This window comes from Natrix helvetica (genome assembly GCF_964273705.1).
Source record: "Natrix helvetica genome assembly, chromosome: 2".
In the NCBI taxonomy this organism is placed as follows: domain Eukaryota; kingdom Metazoa; phylum Chordata; class Lepidosauria; order Squamata; family Natricidae; genus Natrix; species Natrix helvetica.
This window is the reverse complement of record NC_138552.1, coordinates 16,762,935-16,787,631: the sequence shown is the minus strand read 5'-3', so window position 1 is coordinate 16,787,631 and position 24,697 is coordinate 16,762,935. Positions and strand designations below refer to the sequence as shown.

At 41.8% G+C, this 24,697-nt stretch overlaps 1 protein-coding gene across 6 annotated transcripts in view; it reads right to left on the bottom strand.

Moving 5' to 3' along the window:
- The window catches only part of NEDD4L (NEDD4 like E3 ubiquitin protein ligase), a 344,860-nt gene that overhangs the window by 202,188 nt on the left and 117,975 nt on the right, over nt 1-24,697 (bottom strand). For all 6 annotated transcript variants that reach the window (XM_081945708.1, XM_081945710.1, XM_081945712.1 and 3 more), the window contains exon 2: nt 21,043-21,116. In XM_081945708.1, coding sequence (XP_081801834.1) covers nt 21,043-21,116 — 74 coding nt within the window. The remainder of the gene's footprint in view (nt 1-21,042; nt 21,117-24,697) is intronic.

Genomic DNA, 24,697 nt, shown 5'->3' with positions numbered 1-24,697 from the left:
AGCTTTCTCCGTTTCCCCCCTTCCTGATTGGTTGTGAACTGGGCCTGCTTTATTTATTGAGATTTATATAACCACCCAAAAGGGACGCGGTGGCTCAGTGGTAAGACACTGAGCTTGTTGATCAGAAAGGTCAGCAGTTCGGCCGTTCTAATCCCTAGGCCGAGTAACGGAGTGAAGTCCCGTTACTTGTCCCAGTTTCTGCCAACCTAGCAGTTTGAAAGCATGTAAAAATGCAAGTAGAAAAATAGGAACCACCCTTGGTAGGAAGGTAACAGCATTCTGTGCACCTTTGGCTTTTAGTCATTCTGGACACATGACCACGGAGACATCTTCGAACAGCACTGGCTCTTCAGCTTTGAAACGGAGATGAGCACCGCCCCCTAGAGTCGGAAATGACTAGCACATATGTGCGAGGGGAATCTTTCCTATATATAACCACCCATCTCAAAGGTGTGACTTTGGGTGGCTTACAATTTAAAAACTACAAAAGGAGCCAAATGCAATCTCAAATGATACCAAAAGCTGATAAACCCATCTTTTAAAAAAACAGTTCATGGTTTATTATCTTAATCAATAGAAAGATCAGCTATTACTTGCAAATGAGAACAAGAAATCCAGTGGTCAATGGGCAACCTTTTTTTTCATTTAGAAAGTGAGATGAATTTTTGAAAAGTAGTAAATGTTATTCCTTGCAGCATGCCTTACTTACATTTACCAGTTAAATACACTTTTTTTCTATTCCAGCATTTGTCATGACTACCTCCAAAATTCCTTTCCCTTACATACACAGACATTCAGACACAGAAATACACACAGATGTGTCGAAGTCAGTTCTCTGCCGTTGGGTAAAATAAATGGAGACTTCAGAGCATGGCCATGAATGGTGACAATATATAAGCTATTCACTGTGTCACTGGACTAAAGCATTATCACTTCATTCAAAACATTTTGAGGACACTTTTGGAAGATTAGTTGTTCAGAGCTTCTGATCAGAAACGGAAACATTTACTGGAAGAAGAATAGAGGCTATATGTCTATGGAGATTCTCAGTCAACCAGGTCATGGTTGTCCCAAAGGTGCTTTTTCAAGAGGCAACTGGTTTTTCTTTGAAGATGTTTCACTTCTCATCCAAGAAGCTTCTTCAAGTCTGAGCTTCACTTTCATTTTTTTATCCAAGGAGCTTCAGCTCTGAGCTGAAGAAGTTTCTTGGTTGAGAAGTGAAATGTCTTCAAAGAAAAACCAGAAAGTCCAGTTGTCTCAAGCACCTTTGGGACAACAGAGGCAATAGTAGAGCTTCCTCATACCTGAAGGGCAGGTAGTCTTAAGCTGCTGGGGAGAAAAAAAGTAGCTAACAAGAAATCTATTGATGGCTGATATTGTAGGAAAAATGGAAGAAGAACGTCAAGGAAATTCAGCAAAGCAGAAGGAACATGAGAACCAGTCAACTCAGAGACCACGTCAAATAAGAATAGATCCTGAAATCTCCCAGAGCTTTTCAATGCAAGCGTCAAAAGATGCTTCCAAATTTCTGTATTGATTTCAGAGTTGACCCAAAGTAAAGTCGAGTTAACTTCATTAGGTTATTGTCTATTTCTCACATGCCAATAAAATATACTCTCTTCATTTTTATATCTATGATAGGATCTATTATCAAGTTCGTCAATAAATGAAATTGAAACAGAGATCCATGAATCTGCCAATCTTCAGGGGAAGGGGGGGGGACCCTGATTCATTATACAATACAATACAATACCATAGTAGAGTTGGAAGGGACCTTGGAGGCCTTCTAGTCCAACCCCCTGCCTAGGCAGGAAACCCTATACCGTTTCAGACAGATGGCTATCTAACGTCTTCTTAAAGACTTCCAGTGTTGGGGCATTCACAACTTCTGGAGGCAAGCTGTTCCACTGATTAATTGTTCTCACTGTCAGGAAATTTCTCCTCAGTTCTAAGTTGCTTCTCTCCTTGATTAGTTTCCACCCATTGCTTCTTGTTCTACCCTCAGGTGCCTTGGAGAATAGTTTGACTCCCTCTTCTTTATGGCAACACCTGAGATATTGGAACACCGCTATCATGTCTCCCCTAGTCCTTCTTTCTCTTAAACTAAACATACCCAGTTCCTGCAACCGTTCTTCATATGTTTTAGCCTCCAGTCCCCTAATCATCTTTGTTGCTCTTCTCTGCACTCTTTCTAGAGTCTCCACATCTTTTCTACATCGTGGCGACAAAGCTGAATGCAGTATTCCAAGTGTGGCCTTATCAAGGCATTATAAAGTGGTATTAACACCTCACGTGATCTTGATTCTATCCCTCTGTTTATGCAGCCTACAACTGTGTTGGGTTTTTTGGTAGCTGCTGCACACGGCTGGCTCATATTTAAATGGTTGTCCACTAGGACTCCAAGATCCCTTTCACAGTTACTACTGTTGAGCAAGGTACCACCTATACTGTACCTGTGCATTCCGTTTTTGTTGCCTAAATGTAGAACCTTACTCTTTTCACCATTGAACTTTATTTTATTAGACAGTGCCCAATGTTCAAGTTTGTCAAGATCCTTCTGTATCTTTATACTGTATATACATCTTTATTATACTTTGTATACTTTTATATTTTATTGCTCTCTCCTTCCTATATATCCTACATCCTGTAACCGTTGATTTATAATCTTTAGCCTGGCGCCTAGGCGCTCCGGCATTTTCTCACCTTTTGGGGAATGTAAGGGGAGGGAAGGAAGGCATGTGGGTTGTATCACTAGAAAGCCAGCTGAGGATGATCCTGAGAAAGTTCCCTTATCACTTTCTCAGAGTGACCGGTACAATAACATCTTCACGCCTGCAGATTGGCTGAATCCACATTGATTGACTGTTGGGAGGGGTTTCTAATTCCTCTTATTCTAATTGTGTGGCCTGAGGGCCCTCAGAGCCTGCTTTGATTTTGCCCTGCTATCATTTCTATTCAATAAAAGGTTCCTTTTGAAATGCTAAGCTTCAAGAGTCTTTACTTTCTTGAATAAGGAGGAGAGGCCAGGCCTTACATAGAAATTTAATTACAGTTCTTTGCCAGTATGAAACTTTGCCACTTTTCTTTTTAATTCCAGATAACAAGACCAAACTCCACATTACGCTTACTACAGAATGTGAAATCACATTCTGAAAATTGTGATAATTTACAGCCAGTTGGAAAGCAGATTTTTAAAACAAAACATAACAAGGGATGGGTTGACTTGCCATTCACATTTTGGGTTAAGTCGATAAACCCATGTGGATTTATAGGAAAATAGTCCCACTGAGGTAAATGTTTTTCCCAAAGTTTGTAGTTGCGCTTTGAGGCAGGAGGTTATAGCTAGGATGAGCATTGGTAGTCATGGTGGTTGAGGGGAGATTGTAATCCAACAGATCCAGGGATGGGTTCTAGCCAGCATTACTACCAGTTTGCTCATGGGTGTGCTTTGCGTGTGCGCATGTGCAGTTCAATAGAAATTGTTCTGTGCATGCACAGAACTCAAAAACAAGATGGCGACGACTGCAACAACCGGGGAACCAGGAGGCACGGCCAGCCTGGGTAGCTGCCGGTTCTGTGACCCAGGCCGGCATGCCACTACTGGTTTGGCCGAACCGGGCCGAACCTGTAGAAACCCACCACTGAACAGATCTTTAAGATTCTGCTATGCAGGAAGTGTAATGGATAGGTTTATTCTCATGGGCCTTCTGTCTAGTATGATGAGGGTGTGCCCAGACAATGAGATGAAGTGTCAAAAGAGACATCATCCCTTCAAGCTGCACGCCAGGGATATTATTTTCATATTTTCTCACAATCAAAACAACTTTCAGTTAATAATGCAGATTCACACAAAAGCATGCAACAGTTTTTAGCGTTTATCAAAAACACTTTTTGTCTCCATTTTTTAAAAAAATCTAAGACTGACGCATCGGTAAGGCCGCACTTAGAATACTGCATCTAGTTTTGGTCACCACGGTGTTAAAACAAAGCAAGGAGAGAAGCAATTTAGGACTAAGAAGAAAGTTCCTGACAGTTAGAACAATTAATCAATGGAACAACTTGCCTCCAGAAGTTGTGAATGCTCCCAACATTGGATGTTTTTAAGAAGATGTTGGATATCCATTTGTCTGAAGTGGTGTAGGGTTTCCTGCCTAAGCAGGGGGTTGGACTAGAAGACCTTCAAGGTCCCTTCCAACTCTGTAATTCTATTCTATTCTTATGTATCATAAGGAGAAACACGGGTTTTCTCAAATAAGATGGCAGCCGCCTATATCCATTTTCAGTTTTTAAAACCATGTGGCACAAAGCAATTTGTCAGATAATCCCAGTTTGACTTTCGGCACCGCTCTTACAACTAGGAATCTAAATGTGTGTCACTGCAAACTCTCGCACATATAATTGATTTGAACAAACCAAGCCCCACATGAATTATACTGACTTTAGGCCTATTTAGTCACATTCAAAATCAATTTGAGTGTGCTACAAATAATCCAGCAAGAATTACTCTCACGGACACAATTGATCTACTATCAGAATTTGAAACCAGTCATTTATTAAATGCTTCTATAGATTTTTCAGCCAAGTGGATTGGATATTTCTGTTCTTTCCTTCAGTAACCATTAAAGAAAAGAAAAGAGTCACACCTGAGTTATAAATTCACCCTCTGCCTTGACAGGTCAAACATCCAAATACGTTTACAGAATGTCCAAATGCTACGTAGAAAGAGGAAAAGAAATCTCAAAGCAACATATTTCCTCCAAGGAAAGTGTCAATCAAATTGTTGCCTTGGATGGTTTTATGAGAACATAAAGGACACTGAGCCATTCAGGCAAAGAAAAGTTGCCCAACAGGCTCCCAGAATGCACCAAAATTGGAGAATGGAAAAGATTAAATGCTGGAGGCAGAGTGTGCATCTAAAACTCAATCACGTCACGGGACGTATTGCAATGTTTTTTTGCCTTTGCGGAGCTGGGGTGGGCGTGGCCTGCACGTGACTTTTCCAGCCTGTGGGACACCAGTTTGACACCTCTGATCTAAAGAAATCAGAGCACTTTGACATTAAAGATGGTGCTTCCTTGTCATCGAAATTGCTAGGAATTCTGGGATTGTAAAGGGGGGGGGGGTTCTTCTTAATTTAGCATCGTATCCCAACAAAAAGTTTCCATAACCAATAACTATAGAACAAACCCAATTTCGTTCATAATTCATGATGGTCGCAAAGTGAGTCATGATGTGGCCGCACCAAATTTGTGCTGTGATCATTAAGTGAATTCGACAGTCATAAAGTAAACAACAGGATTGGGAAGTGAACCTCTTGTTTGCTATGAGATATTTTTGAAACAAATGGAAGTAAATACCAATTTCAAGCAAAGACATCATAAGTCATAGTCAAGTGACTAATGAATGCTGCCAACGAGATAAATGGCCAGTTGCCAAGCATGTGACTTTGGGGGTGTTTGTGTATGTGAGCATTTGTGTGTATGTATGCATATGCATCTGTGTACGCTGGAACTTCAAATCTGGATCTTAAATAGCATTTTGGGATCCATCACAACTTTGTTCACTAAGTGGCCAGTTTAAGTCAAGGATTACCTGTACAGTAATTTTTTTGATTTTACAGATGTCTGTTTAGGAGGTTTGGAACACAATGGCAACATTTTTCAGAGTTTAATCCACTAACAACAGACAAATTGGATTGTTTCCAAAGCTCTAGACAATTCACACAAGTTTACATTTAGCTACCGGTATTCAACAATTTGACATCACTGAACCTATGCAAATCATATCAATTACATCATACATATAAATATCACAGGCACCCGTTCACACACAATAGTCTATTTAAAAAGTTTCACTGTAGAGAAGGATGATACAATTAATCAAGAGGTTATTACAACTGGTTTACATTTTAACGCAGTCTTCCCAAAGGGACGTTTTTAACTTGAATTCTGCATTCTGCATTCTGGCTGAAGAACTCTGGAGGTTGAACTTACATGCACATACAAAGGACTTCCCATTGGAGAAGGTTTTTCCAATAGACTTAATTAAACTAGGTCTATGGGGGATGTTGCCTGGAGGAGATTATATTACGCACCATGTCACAAAAAATGTCTTCAATGTGATATGGGAACACAGGAAAGAGGTGTGTTAGTGGCAGGAGCAGATATGCCTTTAAGACAATAAACTGTTCGACTTTATGGTTTTACTTTAAGAAACTGGTCTGGATATTTCCACTGAGCTGGTAAAAATACTACCTAACGTAACTATGTTCCACCCTCGGAATATACCCTGAATCACCTGCAATCACAGAAGTATACAACATGTTCTGCTTTCATGCCATATAGATTCAATTAGCGATCTGGCCAATGTTAAAGCAATCTTTAAAAAAGTCAAAAAACTAAATCCATGATAAGGAAGAAAGTAACTTCCCTCCTGGGTATCAGGAAACTAACCAGGGTGGGCTTCAAAGATTTCAGCAATGGGTTCTCTCCCCGGTTGCTGGGTGGGCGTGGCCAGGGTGAGCATGGCCTAGTCAGCCTCCTGCACCACGAGGGGAGGTGTTTTTGCCTTCCCCAGACTCCAGAGGTTTTCCTTGAGCATCTGGGAGGGCAAACACTGCTCCCCCAGGCTCCGGAGGCCTACGGAGGCCGGAAATGGCTGGAACTTGCAGGAGGCCTGTTTTCCCCCACTCCCAGAGCCTCTGCACGGGCCTTGCACTTAGCTCACATCCAAAACAGGCCACACAGAGATTCCTGCGAGGGATGGGTGGGGCCAGCCACTGGTGGGATTGGAGGTTCTCCGAACCGGTCATAATGTTAACTACAGGTTCTCCCAAACCTGGGTGAACCTGCAGCAGTCCACACTTGAAACTAGCCCCAGATCAGGATGCAGATGAAGAGTGAGAGGAGGAATTCTGGGAGTTGAAGTCCACAAGTCTTAAAGCTGTCAAGTTTGAACACCCCTGGGGTTTTTTTTCTAAAGGGTTAGGGGTGCAAGGGTCTTGTAACTTGACAGCTTTAAGACTTGCACACTTAAATGCCAGAGTTCCTGAGCCAACATGACTGGAGGAGGAATTCTGGGAGTTGAAGTCCACAAGTCTTATAGCTGTCAAGTTTGAACACCCCTGGTTTTTTTTTTAAAGGGTTAGGGGTGCAAGGGTCTTGTAACTTGACAGCTTTAAGACTTGCGTGCTTCAAATGCCAGAGTTTCTGAGCCAACATTTTGGTTGCTAAGCAAGAGCGTTGTTGAGTTTCACCACATTTTACAAGTTGGCCATGCCCACCCAGTCACATGGCCGGCAAGCCACTTCCACAAAGCAGGCCACACCTACAGAAGAGGTTCTAAAAATTTTTGAAATGCACCACTGCTGAAGGCAAATGCAAAAGTTGGCTTCCAGGCCTGACAACTTGGAAATTGATTAACGTTTCCACAATCAAAGAAATCCAACAAATATTTCTGTATTAGATGAAAATATTTACATTGCTCAGGGCTCTAATGAGAGAACTGAAAATCCAACTTGGAAACAGAGGTATAATGTTATACGTTAACCAAAGGAGGCAAAATAGAGCATTTCAGTTGATTTGTTACAGCTCTCACAATTTTTTACCACTGGCATGATAGGTCAGATTTAGGCAAGTTCCAGAACACCTGAAATAGTTCAGGTTGCTTACCATTGAATTAAATGATTGGCTTCCGTGTGTCAACCTTACATCAAAGTAGCCATTCAAGCTGGTCCCCAAAGTCAATTCACATACTTCAGTCATTGTAGACGATCCACATCCTGGGGCAGGTACATTCCTCCTTGTTAAAACACTGCCTCCTGACTCCAATTGTTTTAACAACTCTATAAAACCCAGTGAACAGCCACTTTGCTCTCCCTCTTAATAGCCTTATCCTGCACACTACCTAAATTGGGCTCATAACATCACTCCCCTGAAGTGACTTTTTATAAAACGTAAACTGCACCAAGGACATCATGTGGAGAGCCAGGAAGAACATGGATTTCCATGTTAAAAGGGCTTGCTTAGCTTCCAAAACGGATCCAACAAGAGTATGTTCATTACAATGCCTCTTGTTTACTCCCACCTAAAAACTACTAGGGAAGGTGAGAAGACGGAAGTAATCAAGGGGATGGAGGCTAAAACATATGAAGAACAGTTGCAAGTATTGGATATGTCTATCTAATGATGTAGGAAGTTAGCACCCACCATTCTCCTAGAAGAATAAAACATCCTAGGAAATATTGAAAAGGCAGATATTTATATTTCCCTGGATAAGAAATGGAGAAACATGTTTTAGGCAGGAAACAGACTCACCCTTAATAGCCCCCACCTTTGTCAAGGGGCCATTAAAATGCCTGAGCCAGTCTATTCTACATAACAAAGATAAGATTAAAGCCTGCAACAGAAACTCACCACATGGCATCTGGGAACTCAACCAAGCTTGGGACTCAAAAGACACACAACCTACAAAGTTAGCTAACACCCCACCCCCACCCCTGGGAGTCTGACAACCAATCAGAATACATTTCTTACACAGGAACAGGAAATAAGAGAGGTGGGGCCGAACAGGGAGTATAAAAAACCCAGCAAGTCCCCTTTTCTCTCTCTCTCTCTCTTCTTCTTCACCCAACATCTTGAAGCATGTGATCACCTTTTTCCCCAGGACCCCAAACCATGTGGTCCTGTCCACCACTAAAATCATCTTTCCAAGCAGTCTCCATGTTTCCAGTGTCTTTTTCCCCATTTGCAATTGAACCCAGAAGGACATTTCTTCCAACAATGAAAAGGAGGACTAAGGAGGACATGATGGTTCTTATATCTAAAGGGCTGACAAAAAAGAAGAAGGGGGTCAACCTATTCCCCACCTGAAGGCAGGACAAGAAGCAATGGATGGAAACTAATCAAGGAGAGAACCAACCTGGAACTAAGGAGAAATTGTCTGACAGTAAGAGCAATTAGTGAAACAACTTGCCTCCAGACACTGGGAGTGCTCCAACACTGGAAGTTTTAAAGAAGAGATTGGACAAGCATTTATCTGAAGTGGTGTAGGGGTTTCCTGCCTAGGCAGGAGGTTGGACTTGAAGACCTCCAAGGTCCTTTCCAACTCTGTTATTTTATTATCCCCAAATTAGATTTTTGAATTAGAAGATCATATTTTCTGGAAAAAATAAATCTAACATAAAGTGCTGATACAAGAAGAATTACATTATTAAACATAAATTCAACACTATGTCAAGATTACGGGTGCTGTTCTTTTTCTCCAGCACAAAGACAAAGTGAAAATAATTATGGGCTCCTTGTTTACGTTGATGAGTTTTCTGGAGGCAACAACCATTATTCCTTCCAATGTGATGATCTAGAATAGAAGGGTGACTTAAATTAGCTACTGGATTTTTGCCTAAAATTCAAAATCCTTTACCTCACGAGTCACCACCACTCAGTTAGAGATAATGCTTTTATCTTTTTTGATGAGAAATGTCTTGGACTCACATGGGAGTCCCAAAATATTCCAAGGAAATAACAATTAGGTTGCAATTCAGTGTGAGATGGAACTGAAATATGACTTCTGTTATATGTACATAGGATCAGGAGGAAGGAAAGCTAAATGCTTTCTGTACTTGCAGAAAAGAGCAAAAAGAATGGTGTGGCTAATTTATTTCTCTTGGCTCCATGACCCAACTCCTAAGGAAAATGAATTCAATGCACAAATGGTTGGGTGAGCAAATTGGATGAGAGGAATGAGCTGGAATGAGCTGCCCCTGGAGCTTTGCATAATCCCTGACCTCCGGTCCTTCCGACGCGCCCTAAAAAGTTGGCTTTTTCAGCAAGCCGGCCTGGCCTGTTAATTTTATCAAATTTTTAAAATGTTATTGTCATATTAATTGAGTTTTTTTTTATATTTATCTAATTTCCTTTTAACTTTTGTGATATGTGTTTTTTAATGTTGTACGCTGCCCTGAGTCCTTTGGGAGAAGGGTGGCATATAAATCCAATAAAACAAACAAACAAACAAACAAACAAACAAACAATGTACTTTAGAGAATGCACAGGGTTCAGAATTTACTGCCATAGTAATTGGCAACACCTACAGACTTTGCTTGAAAGGGTATAACACCTATTTTGAATCAGATTATTGGCTCAATCAGCCGCCTTTTGTTGACATTGGTTAGCAAAGTTAAGACAGTAGTTTCTTGTAGTTATTTAGAAATGAACTGTGGCCAAAGTATGTGCTTTAAACCATGTTCTTTATGGAGCTTTCACAATCATAGCAACTATGTCACATTTAACTCTTTCCACAGCTGGAAAAGATCAAGAAAGCAAAAACTACTTTGATTTCAAGGAAGCTCTCCTTAATGTTAGTCTTAGGGTAGATAGAGAATGTTGGAAATTGCAAGAGGAATGTCTAACCCTCCTTTTATAGTGAGTTCATTCAGTTGAATGTGACTTTCAAATGATCTGAAATGATTCTTCCCTGATTTCTCCACTCCTGGACTGAGTTGTTTATAAGATAAGCAGCAAAGGACTTGGTTCTATCTCGTTTGCTTAGACCTACTCTTCTTTTTATGACTTTGCAGTTCTCACATGATTGATAACTGTGTGCAAGAGCAAAAGGATGACTTAATGCTGTCATAGGAGAAACATGAAGTTGGATTTGATGAGCTTTATCTGCTCCAACATGGCCTCTCTTATGAAAGCATCAGCATTTGCAAGGCAAACAAGTATAGCTGGAAATATAGTTAAAGGTTTACCTTGACCACAATAGGGCGAGAGCATTTTTAAAGTGCTGATGATGTTCATCCATCGTGTTTGGAGAAGATCTTGACATCTAATGGATTGTGGGCTGTCCACGGTGTGTCCACAGGTGGTTGGTAAGGCCTTTACGGGCACGAAATATTCTGCCACATGTCGGGTAGACATATGTGGGCACCATTATTGCAGCATTTGCACTTCTGGCTTTGCAGAGTGCTCGCTTCTCTTGTGCTATGGTTGTTCTTCTGTCTTCAAATGTCTGGCAGCCTTGGTGAATCAACATGTGCCATGTCGATCAATCTTGTTGTTAAGCGGTATGATAGTTAAGGAAGACATCAGGTGACCACAACATTTGACCTTCCCTACTGACTTTGCTTGTCAAAAGCTGGCAGGGAAGGCCACAAATGGCAAGTTTGTGACTCCAGGATACTGCAACCATCGTAAATGCACAATGTTTGTAAGGTACCCAAATCACAATGATGTAACTGCCATACAACCATTGTGCATTTACGATGGTTGCAGTATCCTGGAGTTACAAAATTGCCAATTGTGACTTTCCGTAACAGTTGTAAATGCAAGAACTGGTTGTAAGTCACTTTTTTTTAAAATTTCAGTGGTGGTGTAACCTTGGGTTACAAACCAAACGGTTGTAAGTCAAAGACCACCAATAATTATCTACCATCATAGCCTAGGGCCGTGATGGCGAACCTATGGCACGCGTGCCACAAGTGGCACGCGGAGCCATTTGTCAGGGCACGCAAGGCGCTGCCCTGTCAGCTGGCCAGCGCGCATGCGCGCGCTGGCCAGCTGAGTTCACCTTTTAAAAGCTATTTTTCGCCTTCCCCAGGCTCCAGAGGCTTTATAGGAGCCTGGGGAGGGCGAAAAGAGCCCCCCGCCCCCCCGGAGGCTTCAGGGATTGTCCCTGAAGCCTTCGGAACGTTTAAAACCACCCTCCGAGCAAACCGGAAGTCACTTCCGGTTTGCTCGGAGGGTGGTTTTAAGCACTCCGAAGGCTTCAGGGAAGCCTCTGGACAGTCCCTGAAGCCTCCGGAGGGCCTCCGGGGGGTCGGGGGAGGCTCTTTTCGCCCTCCCCAGGCTCCTATAAAGCCCCTGGAGCCTGGGGAGGGCAAAAAAAATGTAAAAATGGGGGGGTCGCGCATTGTGCGCGCATGCGCACTGGGGGGGGTCGCGCGTTGCATTATGGGTGCGGCACGCCCGCACTCAACCCCCCTGCGCTCCCCCCACTTGTGGCACGCGAGCCAAAAAAGGTTCGCCATCACTGGCCTAGGGCAACCTGTACTTAAAATAATGGCTATTCATGTACAGATGAGTAAATGCTGTGTTTGTTAAACAGGACACTGGTTTGGACTGATATAATTAAAATGATTATCATCTCACATCAACAAACCTTAAACTGAAATAAATTGGTTTCAAAACATATGCTGTTTGGATATTATAGAATCACCGAGCTGAAAGAGGCAAATTAGTCTACTAATTCCAACTCTCTGCTCAACGCAGGAATTTAAATTAACGTATCCACAACAGATGGTTTCCCAGCCTCTGCTTGAGTATTTCCAGTAAGGAGAAGCTGTTTTTTTTCTTGGTAAATACTTCTACTGAAGAAGTGTTTACTACGGGGAAGCTTTTTCCTCTATATACCATATTTTTCAGAGTATAAAATGCACCGGACTATAAGACACACCAAGGTTTTGAAGAGTCAAATAAAAAAAAGTTTTTGCACTATGCAAACCTCCAAAAATTGCCAGTTTTTCACAAAAATGGGCCTTTTTTTTCAAAAAAAGGTCATGACTAGCCTTTTAGGAGGCTTGTAGAGTGCTCCTGAGGGATAGGGGCCCAAAAACGAGCAAGAAATGGCCCATTTTTTGTCAAAAAAAGGACATGCATAGCCTTTAGGAGGCTTATAGAGTGCTCCTGGGGGTTGGGGGGGCGTTTTTTGCTCATTTCTGCCCTCCCCAGCCCCCAGGACCACTCTGAAAGCCTCCTAAAAGCTATGCACGGCCATTTTGGTCAAGGGGGCGGGGTTTCAGGAGACAGAAAATGCTGTATTCAGTGTATAAGATGCACCCAGATTTTCAGCCTCTTTTTTGAGGGAAAAAGGTGCGCCTTATACTCCGAAAAATACAGTAACCAGAATCTGTTTTCTTGTAACTTAAAACTGTTGTTCCATTTTCAATAAAATTAGTGTTGAAAGTATGGGCCCAATGGTTCTTTTTTTTCAACCCAAAGAACAGTCTTTCCTTGAATTAATCTACTGGGAGGTTGGTTGGTTGTTTTTTTACAGAAGTACAGGTGTTACTATCCAGGAGGAAACATGATTGGAGCACCCTAATCTGAAAGTCTTTGCTGCTCAAAACAAGTATAAATGACAAATGGTCAAATCTACTAAAAAAAATCACTGATTTCCTTCACAGTCAAAGATATTCAGTGTCAAATCTTTTAGATACTTAAAAATGTTCAGCCTAATTCGGCCTTTATTGTGTACGAGCTGATAACCTGGAATTGTCCGGGTATTTATTTATAGGGGGGAAATGTCCGGACCAAACGTAATTTCTAAAGTTGGATTTTCCCCCTTACCAGAGGGAGTCTCCTTGTGGAGTACGGTGAAGCCGTTACCATGGCAACTCCACTGTGCTGTACAGTAGAAACCATCTTATGGCATCACAGTAGAAGCCATTTGAAGACACAAGCTATATTGTAACAGAACACACACTCCGAGGGTGTTAGGGGTGTCTTACCCCCCCCCACCCTCAGTATTTGTTTCCAGAGAGTAAATCATCTATGTACCAAATGATTACTCTGTCCATTATGTAATAGAGTAAGTGATATAATCTATAAAAGAAAGTTATATCAGTTATATGATACAGTCAATCAAAGGATTAAAACACCACACATTTGTACACAGTCGATACAATAGTTTCAATGCCAAAAGCACGTTCATTTATTTTTAAACACTGTTGTCGTTCATTCAATTTTTGTATGGTAAAGAAGATTCCTGAATGCATTCAGATGCTATGGTGAAGCTAGAATTTGCTTTTTAATTTTAAAAAATTGTTCTGTTGCGTTATAAAATTAAATTAATTTTATTTTCTTATTTTAAAGACACCTCCATAACTGTTTGATCTGGCTCTGCAACCAAACAAGACAAACATAGACTTCAACGGATAATTAGAACAGCAGAAAATACAATTGCTACCAATGTGCCTTCCATTGAGGACCTGTATACTGCACAAGTCAAAAAGAGGACTGTGAAAATAACTACAGACCTCCTCACATCCAGGACATAAATTGTTTCAACTTCTACCGACACTATAGGGCACTGCACACCAGAACAACTAGACACAAGAATAGATTTTTTTTCCAAATGCCATCATTCTGCTAAAGAACGAATTCCCACAATACTGTCAATCATTTACCAAGAATGTATTACTATTCTTCTTCTCTTCATTCCTAGTATCTATCTCTTCCCACTTACGACTATAACCATGTTTCTTGTATCTCTCAATTTATATTGTTTTTATTGTTTCATAGTACGATTTGATAGCTTATTAGTTACCTTGACTATCACTAAGTGTTGTATCTTTTTATTCTTGATGAATGTATTTTTATTCTCCTTATGTACACTGAGAGCATATGCACCAAAGACAAATTCCTTGTGTCACACTTGGCCAATAAAGAATTCTAATTCTAAAGACTAATTTATTTGAGCCAGCTGATTAAGCAGAACAAGCCTAGATTTCAACTCTTGCAACCAATGGGATCACAAAATAACCAAGTCAGATTTTTCCTACCAGCAGCAACTCAAAGGAAGACTTGGTTCATGACATCATTCGTGTCTTGGTAGAACATCCCAAACCAACGCATGGTTAGAATCAGAGTCCAATTTAATGGACCAGGAAGAAATAGTTTTTGGAACTCTGGCTCCATTTTTTGTCCAAGATGCTTCCAATCCACTCATTAATCCTTTCAAAAGTTAAAAGAACTTATAAAACGAAAGAATGCCGTTTCGAGAAAATGAATGTACACTCTCGAAACCAAGGAGACGATTACATTCTGCCAGCTACATCTGAAGTGGTGGATTTCTATGTATTCTTCACTGTTTTTCAACAGGCGTAATATTTCACCAAAAGAGTTTTGCAGGTTCTTTCTAAAACGTTACACCTTTTATGTGGAAACCGTAAAAACTAACGACAGACTGTTATATTCCAATCTTGCCGTAATGAGTTCTGGAGAACATTAAAAGCCACAGCAAGAAAGCAAAAGCTAGACCCACCACAAAAATGTTCCCAGAAAGGCATCTATTGAGTAATTGTTCTGCCTCAAAGCATGGAATTTCACAAGGGTTACTGATGACACACAGTGTCCTACTTTTATTTCTCTATAACTTCCTGTCTTAATCTATAGCTTCTTCCATCTGTCTATCTTACCACAGAAAAATCCATTTAGAGGGAAACATAGAAGTTGCTACAAGATGCCTTCTGACAGAGAGTAGTAAGAATTGGCAAGTAAAAAATGATATAACTGAAAAATAATCAATCTGTCATCTTTGAGACTGGAATTAATCTGGAGCGAATCAAATAAATGCCTTTATTATGACATACTGTAAATGTTTCCTTATAATATGGTGAGGACACATTATCCTGTTTTTTTATACAGGTAATTCTTGGCTTGCAACCACAATTGAGCCCATAATCTCAGTTGTTTACAATGAAATCGAGGACTACCCATACAACACATCCTGGCCCAGGAAAGTGTCGTGGCCCGCCAGTGGCCAGAGGAGCTCACAGCAGATTTGGACAGTGAGGAGGTTGGGGAGGAACATGTGCCAGTCCTGGAGTCTGGGGAAGGCTCTGATGAGGGCTCTGTGGCCGAGGCAGAGAGGGGGCAGAGCCATATGCCAGTTATCAGCTGCCTTCAGAATCAGACAAAAGGCTGGAGCCTGTTCCCAGTGTGCGCATGAGCAGTGTTGCCAAAGGAAGGGAACAGCTAAAGAACAGGGGTCGACTTGGGAGTAAGGCCACAGGTGGACGATGAATGGCCCCTCCCAGAGGAAATAAAAGAGGAGCGAAAGGGGAGTGGAGTTTGCAGGAGACAATTGGTTTAATTAATTGGTTCGTGACTCCCCGAGACACCTTGCCAAGTTTTGCAGATATCGGTCTGGCAGCTCTCCAAGCCAAATAAGGACTGTGACTGTAAATCCTCCCTTGAAAGACTTTGCTGGAAGTGAATGAGTAAATTAATAAAAAGGTTTTTTGTCGGGACCAGGAGTTTGCTTCATGCTCTTGGGAAGCCTAGGCCAGAACAGAAAGAAAGCAACTGGCACACCAGAGGTATTTGGTTTTCATCAGATATGCAAAGAGTCACTGGGCTGAGATGGGCGGCTACAGAAACGAAATAAAACAAACAAGCAAACAAATCCGTTCACAGCTTATTCTTGTAAGATTGCGCACACTGCAAACCAGTTTTGACAGAAGAGCCCAAGCCCAGCTCCATGCGGAACTAAAGATGCATCATTCAGCCTCTGTATTCAGGAAGCTTTGTGCAGAGCTACTAACGCTTTCGTTGCCACGTCATTCAATGATTACCTCTAACTTGTCGATACTGGTGGTGGGTGAATGTTTTTGTTTGGTTTTGTTTTCTAACGGGGTAGCAAGCTGAATGAATCTAGCCAACCTGGTTAATTTGGTGCTCAGCAAACCGAGTGAATTCTGAACATTGCCAGACTCTAAACACCACTTTTGTTTTGGAGTAGTACCCTAAAATTATATATCAATGGAAAGTTAATTCAATCAAGAATGTAATGTAACAAAGTGTGTTCCATTATCTGTATTCTAGGAAATGTTATAGCCAAATATAGCCAACAATAAAGCCCAGTTAATAGAAGCAATCATTCAATCTTGGTTTCACATTATAACAGCTGCAGAACTAAAAGACTTGGTTCACTCCATGGGATAATGTGGTAAGGTTGTAATTCATGCTAAAGGTCACCCAACTAAGCATTAAGTGACATGGCGATAATTTTTGTATATCTCATTTTTTTCTATGGTGAGAATTTTTGTGTATCTCGTTCTTTCTACGTGTTTCACTTTTCTTCTTTATAACTGCTATTCTAATAACAAATCCTTCATAAAAGTTATTGCATTGCATTCTTGATTAAATTATCTTTCCATTGATATATAGTTTCATGGTATTACTCCAAACAAAAGTGGTATTATTAACCCTCAAACCTCAAAAATACTGTATACCTTTTCCAAATGGTTTCCACAATTTTGGCCACTACTGTAGATAAGGGCTATCAACCTTGGCAAGTTTAAGACCTATGGACTTCAACTCCCAGAATCCCCCAGTCAGGAATTCTGGGAGTTGAAGTCCACAAGTATTAAAGTTTCCAAGGTAACCGGTCATAGATTATTAGAATGGACATAACAGATGTCTGTGATGGCTTGGTTTGACATTTATTTCCCACTTTAACCAAGTGCTTTACTTATTAATTTGATTTGTAACCTGCCTTGTTTTCGAAGGTAAAGGTAAAGGGTCCCCTTGCACATATGTGCTAGCTGTTCTCGACTCTAGGAGGCGGTGCTCATCTCCGTTTCAAAGCCGAAGAGCCAGCGCTGTCTGAAGACGTTCTCCGTGGTCATGACTAAATGCCGAAGGCACATGGAACGCTGTTACTTTCCCACCAAACGTGTTTCCTATTTTTCTACTTGCATTTTTACGTGCTTTTGAATGCTAGGTTGGCAGAAGCTGGGATAAGTAACGGGAGCTCACTCTGTTATGCGGCGCTAGGGATTCGAACCGCCAAACTGCCAACCTTTCTGATCGACAAGCTCAGCGTCTTAGCCACCATGTCCCTTGTTTTCTAGGAAGCACATAAAACAGAACATGACCCTCAAAGAGGGCTGAGGTAATCTCTCAAAGCATCAAATGCTCTGTACGTCGCCCCGAGTCCCTGTGGGGAGAGGGGGCGACTAATAAGTTCAATAAAATAAAATAATAATAATAAATAAATCAGATTAAGATTAAGAACAGGGTTAGGCCCCAAGTGGGTCCCCCATTAACTCAGGCTTCTATTTTAGATTCAACTGTACATGCATAAATAGCAGCAACATTGAGACAGATTATCAAAAGATTAAAGGGGGGGGGGTCAAAGTGAGCACTTACAGCATGAAATTCTCATTAAAGAGTAGCCCAGCATATCTGAATGACCTTGTTTTCTAGATATGGCTTAACAAGCAACAGCTCAATTAAGCTTGTTTGCCTGATATGGCTGGATTTACCTTGCAACCAGATTAGGCTCAATGGCTACCAGGCAAGGTAGCTGGATTTTCCAATGTAAAGTCTGTGAGCTCATCACTGAAAGACACATTTACCACTTGTGCAATAATTGGCATTTGAATCCCCCAAGCTCTGTTTTTCAGACTTTTGGAGGCATGGGCTTCAATTCCCAGAATTCCACAGCCAGCATGTTAGCTGGGGAATTCTGAGAGTTGACGTCTACACCCTCTTGTAGCTGTTGACGTAGAGAAATACTGCTCCAGGGCACAAGGACTAGTCCCTGCCAGGTTTCTGACCTCCCCCGTCTTGTTTTACTCTGTCACTAGATTGGCTCAGTTGACAAAAGTCAAACCAATTTACTGGCTCCTCTTCTACGATGCCCTGTTTCACCCAGTTGAAAGTTACAGACATGAGAGTTTTAGTAGAAACACCTCTTATTTCCCCTAGGCTGGTGGAAATTCCCTGGTCATATCTAGAGACCTCTTGGAACCAGATAACATGCCAGACATTCTTCAACAATAATACTTACAGAATATTATTTTTTCAAAGTTCAAACTGCTTTGCATACAAAGTCCCCTAACAACTCTCAAAGTTTGTTCACTACTATTACCCCATAATAAACATGAGGAAGAATTGCTTAAGATGGGTTACGTAAGGCTATTTGTCAACTACATTTTCAACCTGCAAAATATATATATATAGTTTATGTATATGTATATGTATATCAGGGGTGGCTTCCTGTCAGTTCTAACCTCTTCTATAGAAGAGGTTCCACAAATCTACAGTGCTGTTTAGAACCGGTTCCAGCTCCCTCCCCCCGCCCGTCCGCACATCATCAAGATGAAGAGCGAGAGGAGGAATTCTGGGAGTTGAAGTCCACAAGTCTTAAAGCTGTCAAGTTTGAACACCCCTGGGTTTTTTTTCTCTAAAGGGTTAGGGGTGCAAGGGGTCTTGTAACTTGACAGCTTTAAGACTTGCATGCTTTAAATGCCAGAGTTCCTGAGCCAACATGACTGGAGGAAGAATTCTGGGAATTGAAGTCCACAAGTTTAAAGCTGTCAGGTTTGAACACCCTTGGGGTTTTTTTTTCTAAAGGGTTAGGGGTGCAAGGGTCTTGTAACTTGACAGCTTTAAGACTTGCATGCTTCAAATGCCAGAGTTTCTGAGCCAACATTTTGGTTGCTAAGCAAGAGCGTTGTTAAGTGAGTTTCACATTTTACAAGTTGGCCATGCCCACCCAGTCACATGACTGCCAAGCCACTCCCACCCGGTCACACGGCCGGCAAGCCACTCCTACAAAGCAGGCCACACCTACATAAGAGGTTCTAAAAAAATTGAAACACACCACTGATGTATATGTATATACCACACACACACACACACACACACACGCATACACACACACATTTGCATATTATCTCAACAATAACAAAAGTGCTTCAGGGGGCTTCAGTCTCAAAAGGGTGTAAAAGGGATAGCTAAGAGCATCAGTAACAAAATCCAACACAGGCAGGGCTCAAAGTTATGACTGCTTGTTCAGCGATCATTCGAAGTTACGACGAGGCTGAATGAGAGCACTTATAACCCTCAACCCTGAAGTTATGGTCACTGCGGTTTCCCTGCAATCACATGACCATGATCTGGGCAGCTGGCAAGCCTTTTGCATTGACGATTGGTTGCCAAAGACCCCATGATCATGGGACGGCCATTTGCAACATTCCCTGACGGCTTTCCCAGAAGGTCAATGTGGATGTTGTGGCCCACCAGCGGCCAACAGAACTGGCAGCAGGTTCGGACAGTGGGGGAGTTGGGGAGGAACCTGGGCCAGTCCTAGGGTCTGGGGAAGGCTCTGAGGAGGGCTCTGTGTCGGAGGCAGAGGGGGAGCCAGAGCCGTCTGACAGTTATCAGCTGCCTTCAGAGTCAGACATCAGTGAGGCAGAAGAACAGCTGGAGCCTGTTCCCAGTGTGCGCATGCGCAGAGCTGCCAGATGAAGGGAACAGCTAAAGAACAGGGGTCGACTTGGGAGTAAGGCCACAGGTGGAGGATGAATGGCCCCTCCCAGAGGAAATAAAAGAGGAGCAAAAGGAGAGTGGAGTTTGCAGGAGACAATTAGTTCACTTAATGGGCTCGTGACTCTCCAACACACCTTGTCAGGTTTTGCAGATATCGGCCTGATAGCCCTCCAAGCCAAATAAGGTCTGTGACTGTAAATCCTCCCTTGAAAGACTTTGCTGGATGTGAATGAGCAGAATTCACAGTAAATTAATAAAAGGGTTTTTTGTTGGGACAAGGAGTTTGCTTCATGCTCTTGGGAAGCCTAGGTCAATACAGGGGAAGCCGGCAGGGAAGTCACTGGGGCAAGCCTTCGCACCATGGCTTTCTTATTATATGCACCCACGTCCTCTTTTCCTGACTTTTAGGAGCTCATATTGCACCAAGCACTCTTTTCCCTGACTTACACACAGTCTTCCCCATCCCCCTGAGACACCCCCTGCGTTCCTTAACTGAGACTTCCTCCACTTCCTCCTTAACGAACCACATGCCTTAAGATACAAACAATAACCCAAACTGCCTGAACTGTCATTGCTAAGCAATGTGGCCATGTGACATCATTGCAGTCACAACTGTTAGCAAGAGTTCCAACTGCAGTTGTAACTTACAATATCATAAGTACAGGTAAGACTGTTACTATAACAACATCACATGTTTTACCAATCCACTTCTATGAAACGTAATTAAGCAGCCTCTAAAGGCTTTTCAAACCAGCTGAAGATTAACATGCTCTGCAAAGACCATAAAATGGGAACCACTCTTATGGTATGGCATATGAACCCCAAAGAAACTGCATCAGAGAGCAAGAAGGATACATAATCACAGCATTCTTTATTAATTTCTGGCCTGCATTCTTTAGAGAAGCAAACTCACAATTGCTTGCACAAAATAAAAGCCACTGTCCATTATCACACAACAATTTCAACAGCATGGCATACACACCTGGCTCCAAAGATGTCCTTTTTGGCAAGGTCTATTCCAGCTACGACTTTAACTCGAAGGACACGAGATTCTTCCTGAAAAAAAGAAGAAAGAGTAGATTTAATTTTCATTCATCAGGTTTGTATCTCACAATGCAAGCAGCATTTCAATCACAGTATTTTTCTGAGTATAATACGCTCCGGAGTATACAATGCACCTTAGTTTTTGGGAGGGAAAACAAGAAAAAAAAATCTGCCTCTGCCAAATAGCATCCATCAGTATTCATCTGGCTAGCATCCTAGCAGCAAATAACGAACAGACAGGTCAGCTTCAGCACATTATCACAGCCTAATTTCAGCCTCTGCGCATCGCATTTTTGGCCTCTGTGCATTGCATTTTCGGGCAGTTTCACGCAGTGAGGAGCAGAGGAGGCAATTCCCGCTGCCTGAAACAGCCCAAAAACGTGATGCGTAGAGGCCAGAAATGGGGTGTGCAGAGGCCGGAATCGCGATGTGCAGAGGCCAAAAACGCAAGGCACGGAGGCAGCAATTGGCGGCGATGTGCTCTGGCGGTCCCCGCAGCCTTGAACGGGTCTGAAACGGAGCATTTGGAGGCCAAAAACACAGGGCACAGAGGCAGCGATGGTCTGTGGCAATTCCTGCAGCCTGGAACAGGTCTGAAATGTGAGGCGCAGAGGCTGAAAATGGCCGGCGGGTGTGGGCTGGTGGGCAGGGCTACATTCAGTGTATAAGACGCATCCAAATTTTCACAGTACGGTACATCAGAAAGCTGTTTCAAATATAATGTCCCTCAGTAGCTTACCATTCCTGACCACGGCCCATGTAGTCCAAACTGTATCAAAGGCACCAGAATGAGAAAGATTGATAAGAAAGACACTACAAAAGATGCATTGAGCTGCTCAGAATTTATCTTAACACTTCTGAAGAAAGGAACGTTTTCTGCTTGCTTGGTCAGAGTAGTTCATTCATGGGATCTATTACTATAGGAACATTCCCTGAGAGTATACAAGGAGTTGAAATTACAATACTCTACATATGGATTTCAGACATCATGCAGGTGGTGAAACTAAGATATCCTTCAAAAGAACCCCTGAAGTGGAAGATTTTTCCAACCTTATGTGTCAGACCTGCAAGCCATCTTTTTACACTGAGCCTTCAGGCCTGCCCTAATTTCTACTGTGGGAAAATAGGAGGGGGGATTGTATAGAGTATGGGTGAGATATAGTCAAAATAACGTTCTTTTTTCAGAGAGTCAAGGCCACCTTGCCTTGCAGCTGCAATGGTGTGACTGGGAGGCATCTCCAGCTTTGGATGATGCCTGATTGGATCATGTGATGGACATGTGGGTGCTGGACAGGGACTTGGACTTTCGTTTGGGTGGGGAAAACCTGGAAACATCTAGATTCGGGTTTCCCCAGATGTGCCAATATGACGTTTCTAATAAAATGGAACTTTGAGGAAATTCAAGCATCGGAGTCTTCTTTCATTGGGGGTGTTACTTGGAACCTTGACACTTATGTTTATCCCATCCATTTTCTCTGTTACAGAATTTTGCCCAGTTTAAACATTTTTTGAGAGATGTTCTCTTTAAGGCAACTGTATATTTATCTTGTATATTTTAATGTCCAAGTATTTTCATTGCTAGATTCCAAGGAGCGCAAAACACTAAGGGATAATTCTGTTCCAATTTGCATATTCTGAAAATACGGTATTTTTAATTATGCAAACTGAATGAAATTCTCTCCAATGGGGGAGATATTTAGAAGCAAAGGATAAACTAATAAAACACTAACTTTCGGCTCTTTGCTAACGAGTGCTCCAAGATTTACTCATTGCTTGAAAGAAACTTGCCCCCATCCCTTATTTTTCCTTCCTTGCTCTCTTCCCATTTTTCCTAATTTTTCTTTGTCCTTCCCTTTCTCCTCTCCTGTCCTTCTTGCATGCTCATTTCCAGGGTGGCCCCAGGGACCAGATCTAAGTCTTGAGTTTTGACACCTCTGTTTTATGCTTTCCAAGAGCAGCCAGCCAATACTGGGCTGGCCTCTCCCACATTCTTAGACTACAGGTGGGATACAAGGTATTTTACAACTTTGCTAGGAGGTACTCCAGAAGAGATGGTAGCCCCTAGTTGGCCAAGGTTGATCTCATGCCAGGTGAGCACAGCTGGACTCAGTTGGCACTTGGGTGGGAGTCTTTTAACTGGGTAGTTAAAAAATAAACAACAACAACAAAAAGAGAATTGCAATGAGTTCCATATTGCTGCCAAGAAAGCATCTTAGATGTGTTCATAAATGTGGCTCAAAGGAGAATGTATGTGCCCAGCTTCCTATTGTTTTATGATAACAATAATTAAAAAGCTTTTTCCTCCAGAATGCCAGGAAATCTGAGAGTTGAAGTTCACACCTCTTAAAGTTGCCAAGGTTGAGAAATACTACTTTCGGTGATTAAATTGGAAGCTGGTAAGCTGTGGGAGGTGGAAGAAAAACCAGTCTCTTCTATAAGAATAGCAATTCCAGTTAGGCTTATATACTGCCTTATAGCACTCTCTGAGTGGTTTACAATGTAAGCATTATTCGTATATGCCCCCAACCATCTGGATCCTCATTTTACCGACCTCGGATGGATGGAAGGCTAAGTTCTAACAGCTCTTGGGTGCATAAATATTGTAATAATTATTGCTCGTTGCTCGTTCGACTCCTACTCTCAAAATGACGCTATAGAGCACTGCACACCAAGACAATTAGACACATGAACAGTTTTTTTCCGAACGCCATCACTCTGCTAAACAAATACTTCCCTCAACACTGTCAAACTATTCTCTAAGGCTGCATTACTATTAAGTCTTCTCATTGTTCCTATCACCCATCTCCTCCCACTTATGATTGTGTGACTGTAACTTTGTTGCTTGTATCCTTACAATTTATATTCATATTGATTGTTTCCTGATTGCTTATTTGTACCCTATGGCTATCATTAAGTATTGTACCTTATGATTCTTGACAAATATATATTGTCTTTTTATGTACACTTAGAGCATAGGCACCAAAGACAAATTTCTTGTGTGTCCAATCACACTTGGCCAATAAAGAATTCTATTCTATTCTATTCTATTCTATTCTATTTATTCTATTCTATTGTGGCAAAGAAGACCTGAATATTCTCATAAATAGTTGCCAAACTGCAAATAGATCCAATGAGCCCAAAAGGAGCTGCCCCTACTTCAACATATCTGACTTTATCCTGAGAAAGTATGACTGGCATCTTGTTTGCGTCTTTCTCCAAGACACATATAGCCCCCGGAAGTCTGTTTCCTTCCTAACCTTCCAGAAATTGATGAAAGCCATTTCATTCCACTAAGGACTTTAAGGTTTTTAGTCTCCATCTCTAATGGTTCTGTTATTGATTACTTGTATTGTTTGGCTTTTAAAACTGTGTTTCAACTAATTAATCTTTTTGTTGCCTGAGAGACCTTGGAGGCAGAAATCAGGCTCAAACTGGGAAGGGGGAAAAAAAACACCCCAATTTCCCAACAATAGCCAAATCTATCAACTATAACAGCAGAATTCTGGAAACTGCAAGCTGGAAGGACACCAAGTTACAGAACCACTTTCAATTATGTTTCTGAAATGAAGAAAATTTAGGTTAAACAGAACAGG